We start from the raw sequence: 7,537 nt of genomic DNA, 5'->3' as shown, positions 1-7,537 counted from the left end.
CTCCTGTGTGATGTCTGGTGTTCAATGAAGGCAATTAGATCTTTATTATGTCATCTCCATGGAGGAAGGGAGTTGGGGGTTTCTCTTGTGCCTTCTTGCTGATGTTACTTTGTAGAATCTTCATCCTTAAGTCATGTATTTTGATGGGAAATTTTCTTGACTGTTAGAAGAAAAATTCACTACACCATAATTCTGTTCTGTGTCACACTGATCTATTTTTCTGCAATACTTTGTGGAAGGCAGCCTTCACTTGAGCATTCCGTACACTGTAGACAAGGGGGTTCAGTAATGGGTTGAAGAAGGTAAAACAGGAAAAGGATTTTCTGCTGTTCCTCTTGGTGACTACTCTCAGGGGCCAAGTACACCATCATGGCTATGCCAAAGTAGAACCCAACCATACAAAGGTGGGAGGAGCAGGTGGAGAAGGCTTTCTTGCAGCCCTCCTTTGACTGGATCTTCAGGATGGCCCAGAGGATGCGCACGTAAGAGACCAGCATCAGGGAAAGGGGCCCAACTAGAATAAACACGCCATCAGCAAAGAGGAACATTTCATTGATCCAGATGTCACCACAGGTCACTTTGAGGACAGAGCTAATTTCGCAGAAAAAGTGGTTTACCTTCTGGGGCCCACAGAAGGGCAGCCGTAGAAACAGACTTACTTGGACTATGGCCAGGGAAAATCCACACACCCAGCAAGCGATGGCCAGGAATGTGCACACCCTCCAGTTCATGATGACCGTGTACTGCAGTACAAACCTGTCAGAGGACATCGCCACCAAAGTCAGGCACTCTACAGAAGCAAAGGCCAAATAGGAAACCATCTGCATGGTGCATGAGAAATAGGAGATGGTTTTCTTGTGTTTCACTAGGTTTTCCAGCATATTTGGTAAATTGCTGGAAGCATAGGCTACGTCAGTGATGGCCAGATGAGACAGGAAGTAGTACATGGGGGTGTGCAGTCTGGGGTCAAGCGAGATGAGTCCCAAGATCATGCCATTTGCCAGCAGGTTGAAGGTATATAACAGGATGAAGATAACAAAGAGGAGCAATTCCATGTCTTCACTGAGCTGAAATCCCACCAGAATGAATTCTGCGATCCATGATTGGTTGCCCTCCATTCCCAAAGGCAGTCTCTAAGGGACTGAAGTGTGATGGGAAGGTCAGAGCTGGACAGCAAGGAAAATCAGTTACTTATGGGAAGTAAATTCAAAAGAAGTTTGTGTGCTTGTCCCTACTTCAATGAGAGTTCTCTAAAATGTTTCTCAGCATGTTTGTTTTTCTTACTTTATTGTGACGTTATCAAAATGTAGGATAAATATCAGAAATATAAACAATATTAGTATATACCCTTTACCAATTTTTTCATGTTTGCTTTATCATTTCTCTCTCTCTCGTTAATATTCTCTGAACCATAAAACCTTTAAGTGCATCTTAAGGCTCGCTTATCTCCAAATTGTTTGATCTTTTTAAGAGCAAGAATCATGAGATGATAACATGATTCACTATTTTAGGTATAGCATTTCAGCCCCTCTGGTCCAAGACTGAAGTCCAATGTCACATATATTTTACCACCTCTAATCTGAAAGTTAATCAGTTTTCTTTCCTTGACATTGATATTTTTGAAGACTATGAGTTCTTAGTTTGTATAATATCTCTCAGTTGTGGTTTTCCATGGATTTCCCATGTTTTATTTAACATTATAAATTTTTGGTAGGAAAAAATGTAACTCGTTAATCTTAAAACTTTTTATGAATACACAAATAATGTTAAGTAATCCCAATATAGGTGAGCCCAATATAGGTGATGCTACTGTGTATTACTTGGTTAAGGTGGTATCTCCAAGTTAATTCCATTATATTTTTAAAGAGATGAGAATACCAGACCACCTTATCTGCCTCCTGAGAAATCTTTATGCAGGTCAGGAAGCAATAGTTAGAACTGGACATGGAACAACAGACTGGTTCCAAATAGGAAAAGGAGTATGTCAAGGCTGTATATTATCACCCTGCTTAAACTTATATGCAGAGTACATCATGAGAAATGCTGGACTGGATGAAGCACAAACTGCAATCAAGATTGTTGGGAGAAATATCAATAACCTCAAACATGCAGATGACACCACCCTTATGGCAGAAAGCAAAGAACTTAAGAACCTCTTCATGAAAGTGAAAGAGGAGAGTGAAAAAGCTGGCTTAAAGCTCAACATTCAGAAAACTAAGATCATAGCATCTGGTCCCATCACTTCATGGGAAATAGATGGGAAAACAATGGAAACAGTGACAGACTTTACTTTGCGGGGCTCCAAAATCACTGCAGATGATGACTGCAGCCATGAAATTAAAAGATGCTTGCTCCTTGGAGGAAAAGTTATGACTAACCTAGACAGCATATTAAAAAGCAGAGACATTACTTTGCCAACAAAGGTCTGTCTAGTCAAAGCTATGGTTTTACCAGTAGTCATGTATGGATGTGAGAGTTGAACTATAAAAAAAGTTGAGCGCTAAAGAATTGATGCTTTTGAACTATGGTGTTGGAGAAGACTCTTGAGAGTCCCTTGGACTGCAAGGAGGTCCAGCCAGTCTGTCCTAAAGGAAATCAGTCCTGAACATTCATTGGAAGGACTGATGCTGAAGCTGAAACTCCAATACTTCGGCTACCTGATGCGAAGAACTAACTCATTGGAAAAGACCCTGATGCTGGGAAAGATTGAAGGTGGGAGGAGAAGAGGACGCCAGAGGATGCAATGGTTAGATGGCATCATGAACTCAATGCACATGAGTCTGAGTAAACTCTTGGAGTTGGTTATAGACAGGGAGGCCTGGCGTGCTGCATGCAGTCCATGGGGTAGCAAAGAGTCGGACACGACAGCGACTGAACTGAACTGAATTCATAATTTTAAGTACTTTGTTCCTTCTGGCTTAAATTATTCTGTACTTATCTTGTAGATTTTTTTTACTTCAGCTTTGAATCAAGTTATTTCACTAAAAACATTTAGTTTCTCCATAATTGAAAAAGACACATGTACCCCAATGTTCCCCACAGCACTATTTACAATAGCTAGGACATGAAAACAACCTAGAGGCCCTTTAACAGATGAATGGATAAAGAGGCTGTGATGCATATATACACAATGGAACGCTATTCAGTCATAAAAAGGAATACATTGAAATCAGTTCTAATGAGGTGCATGAACTTAAGAGTCTATTATACAGAGTGAAGCAATTCAGAAAGAGAAAACAAATATTGTATATTAATGCATATATGCAGAATCTAGAAAAATGGTACTCATGAACTTATTTGCAGGACAGCAAAAGAGATGCAGACATAAAGAACAGATTTGTGGACACAGTGGGGGGAAGGAGAGGGCAGGACAGTTTGAGAGAGTAGCATTGAGACATATACATTACCGTATATAAAATTTGCTGTATGATGCAGGGAGCTCAAATCCAGTTCTCTGTGACAACTTAGATGGGTGAGATGAAAGTTCAAGAGGGAAGGGACATATGTATACCTATGGCTGATTCATGTTGATATATGGCAGAAACCAAGACAATATTGTAAGCTAATTATCCTCCAACTAAAACTTTTTTAAACAGGGGGAAAAAAATAAAGTTCATCTATATGAGTAAAAAAGAAATTTGGTTTCTTATTGAAGAATCATGTTTTTAAATCAGTATCTGGATTTATTGGATATTAAGTTATTAATATATTTATCAGGATTGTTGCCAAATTTCTAATATTCTCATTCAACAGAAACCATATACAATTTGGAAGAGTACAAGTTGTTAACTGAATAATGAATTCTCAGCTTCACTTGTCTAATCCTAACACATGTTTACCGACTTCTTTTGGAGAACATCACTAATTTAACACTACTATTGAAGAAAATGATATAAATATTATATGAAAGTTTTCCTTTTAGGCAAAAGTATATTTAGAATTAAAATTATTTACACTTTTTGGTTTTCTTTGTATTTAGATAATGCTAGGCTCTTAGAAATTTTAGAATTACAAATTAAAATTTCAATGGTCTGATTCATTCTGTGAACAAAGTAGCATTTATCTCATAGGAAATTTTGACATCAAGTTTTCCTAAGTCTTAGTAAAACATGACATTCCATAAAATAATACATGTGTGAAACCTATGGCCAAAAGTGATCATTGCTAATAACTTGTACATATAGTTTTCCATTATTCACTGTATGTATGTTTTTAAAAATATAATTAAATTATATAAACAGTTTTATTTCTCTCATTTAAATCATGCCAGGTACATTTTCCATATCAAAATGTTTCAATGCAATATACTTTAAACATTTGCATGCTATTTTATTTTATTTTAATTAATACATTACCGTCTAACCAGGTTATATGTAATGTAATGGCATAGATTCAATTTTATACATATTTTTTGCATATATATTTTATTATTTTCTTATTGCATATTTCTAGACATGGAAGTTCTCAGATTTCTATCATCTTTCTACCTATATCCATCACCATCATCATCATTTATAAAAAGCAAACAAATAAAAAAAAAAATCAAAACATATCAGCCCTAGAAGAAACCATTCAGTGGGAAAAGATCCTAATTTAACAATCAGAACTGTAACCTCAAGTTCACCTTTCCTGTGAAGTTGTTCCACTTCAACTTTTCTACTTTTATCACGTTGATTCTCACATTTTAATACAATTTAGACAAACCTGATATAAAATACATTTCCTGAGGTTCATTCTACAGGCATTTTCTCCTTAAGACATCTTTTCACATATATGGTTTTAATTAAGTCTAAGATATGAATTTCTCACTTTGCTTCTAATCTATAGTTTCTTCTCACTTTGGGGCTCAAAGAGGTACTTCTGTTTCCTAGATGAATGACAAGAAGGAATGACTTGTTATTTAAAGAACTACACCATCAATTATACAGAGATGTCTTTACCAACATAGTTATTACAGGTTAAACAATATTATTATATAATTAACATCATAATTTTCAGTTACAAAATGTTGCAAACTATGATGTGACTTTTATCACTCATGGCCAAAGCCTGGTTTCTAAAACACTAACATATTCCTCAATAATATGAGAAAAATATCTAAAGATTGATGATATATATGGTCTTAATTCCTATGCCTGGACTTTATATCATGGAAGGAATTAGTAATTAAGATATTCTGAAAATTATTATATATCCTTGTGAAGAATATCAGGTTTAGTTATCCTCAGATGAGGACAACCATCCCTGAAGAGAAATTCTGGAAGCAAATCATGGTAAGCTAAATTGGTACAGGTACCAGCTTGCTTGCTACAAAAGGAAAAATAACAGGATCTTTATCAAATGGCTCGAGGGTTTCTCCCAGCCACTTACTAACACCTCTCTGCTGAGCAGAAAGGAAAGGCGCTCCAGTGTTCTCACTTCCCTGGCAGGAGGACATATCTAGGATGTAGAAGGAACAGGTGGTTCTCAGCCACGGAAGAAATGAAAGACAGCGAAGGACAAGTCACGTAACACCTCTGGCTTCATCACATGTAAGGGAGGCAAACGCTCTAGATGATCTTATGTCCCTTTTAGTTTGATGCTACGATTCAGGGACACTGAGTTTCACCAGCTTCTGCCCACACGTGGGGCACCAGGGAGGGGCTCTGACTAGGAGGAGTAAGAAACTTATATCAGTCACATCTGATATCCACAGATATCACATGTGGATATCAGATATGATATCAGATGTGGACATCAGATATCCAGAGCAAGAAAGAGGTCTTCAAAAGAGTGTTTTTTTTTTTCTTTTTCCTGAACCTGATGATTCTGCCAGCCTTCTCTCCTGCTCTTCTTAAACCATTAATCAATGTGTAAGCAAGGATTTATATAACTGGGAGCTGCTACTATTTCTGGTTATTTTTCTCAATTTGGGCTGGAATGTAGAGGAAAATTCACAGAGATGGGGAATGGCTGGAGCTGAGTCACCTGTTCCCTGGAGTGAGTGCAGTGGATGGTTGAGTCCCAGACACCTTTTCTGTCCTGACAGAGAAGAACTCAGGGTGCTCAGGATCATCTAAAAGTGAGGGTTTAGAGTCTGATCACTTAAAACCAGCCCATCCCCAGAGGCATTCCTGTCGAGTCCAGGGAACAAATTACTAAGCGTCTTCTCACCATTCTGTCTTCCCTACAGACTAGAGCAAAACCTACCCCTCTCCTCTTGGGTCTTCAGCTTGCTGTCAGTGTGCATGTGTGTGCATGTATGAGTGATGAGTGTGTGAGTGTGCGCGCATGCCTGCTTATGCTGAGAAGTAAGAACTATGTTAGAATTGCAGGTTGTCCTTCATCAAGGGGATGTTGATATAGGAATTTAATAGATCTCAGCCATACATTATGAACCATGTCCCACAGTACAATCCCCAAGGATATGTATGTGTTGTGTAATTTTCTTGAAATTGCTCTTCCCCATATCCTACTTTTGGAAAGTTTCATGATGTAATAAATGTTACCCCCATGGAGCTTGTTAAGCCAACCCATCCAAGGACTGTATTTTCCTTCGGGAGTACAGTTTTGCTGAAAAGTGTTAATATAAAAGTTTCTATTAATTCCCATTGCAAATACTACTTTTTAGTTGGAAAAAATGGAGATTGAACCCAGTCCCTCAGTGCTTTCCTGACTTCTTTGGGTTTCAAGCTACTCCCCAAGTATTTGTCCACTTTCTAAAACATTTCCCCTAAATACATATCCTATATTTAGAGAATCCATTGTAATCTCTCTGTTTTAAACATTTAAATGTTAAACTTGGATGATGGATGGCTTTGTCAGATCTAGAGAAAGCATGCAATCATAATACCTGAGATCCCTTCAAATTCATGAGTATTCACATTAATTTGGCTCTTACTGCTATCAGTTCAGGTCAGTCGTGCAGTCGTGTCCGACTCTTTGCGACCCCATGAATTGCAGCACGCCAGGCCTCCCTGTCCATCACCAACTCCCAGAGTTCACTCAGATTCACATCCATTAAGTCAGTGATGCCATCCAGCCATCTCATCCTCGGTCGTCCCCTTCTCCTTCTGCCCCCAGTCCCTCCCAGTATCAGAGTCTTTTCCAATGAGTCAACTCTTCGCATGAGGTGGCCAAAGTACTGGAGTTTCAGCTTTAATATCATTCCTTCCAAAGAAATCCCAGGGCTGATCTCTTTCAGAATGGACTGGTTGGATCTCCTTGCAGTCCAAGGGACTCTCAAGAGTTTTCTCCAACAACACAGTTCAAAAGCATCAATTCTTTAGCGCTCAGCTTTCTTCACAGTCCAACTCTCACATCCATACATGACCACAGGAAAAACCATAGCCTTGACTAGACGGACCTTAGTCGGCAAAGTAATGTCTCTGCTTTTGAATATGCTATCTAGGTTTGTCATAACTTTCCTTCCAAGGAGTAAGCATCTTTTAATTTCATGGCTGCAGTCACCATCTGCAGTGATTTTGGAGCCCAAAAAAGTAAAGTCTGACACTGTTTCCACTCTTTCCCCATCTATTTCCCATGAAGTGATGGGACT

The 7,537-nt window shown here is 38.4% G+C and overlaps 1 protein-coding gene across 1 annotated transcript; it reads right to left on the bottom strand.

The window, feature by feature from the left end:
* Window positions 1-212: 212 nt before the first annotated feature.
* LOC128046461 (olfactory receptor 2A5-like) lies at window positions 213-1,118 on the bottom strand. The gene is made up of 2 exons (XM_052638567.1): window positions 867-1,118; window positions 213-821 (listed from the first exon to the last, which is right to left on the bottom strand). Exons 1-2 carry the CDS (start codon window positions 1,116-1,118, stop codon window positions 213-215), a joined length of 861 nt encoding a protein of 286 aa, XP_052494527.1.
* Between the last annotated feature and the right edge of the window lie 6,419 nt (window positions 1,119-7,537).

This window comes from Budorcas taxicolor, chromosome 4, assembly GCF_023091745.1.
Source record: "Budorcas taxicolor isolate Tak-1 chromosome 4, Takin1.1, whole genome shotgun sequence".
NCBI classification, from domain to species: Eukaryota; Metazoa; Chordata; class Mammalia; order Artiodactyla; family Bovidae; genus Budorcas; species Budorcas taxicolor.
The sequence above is the reverse complement of the archived record's forward strand: the minus strand, read 5'-3'. Positions and strand labels throughout refer to the sequence as shown.

Bases quoted from the DNA above. Each gene is read 5' to 3' on its own strand.
- LOC128046461 (XM_052638567.1), bottom strand. From the start codon at position 1,118: ATGGAGGGCAACCAATCATGGATCGCAGAATTCATTCTGGTGGGATTT. The intron at 822-866 runs GTGAAACACAAG...TGCACCATGCAG, and splicing joins CAAATATGCTGGAAAACCTA to ATGGTTTCCTATTTGGCCTT.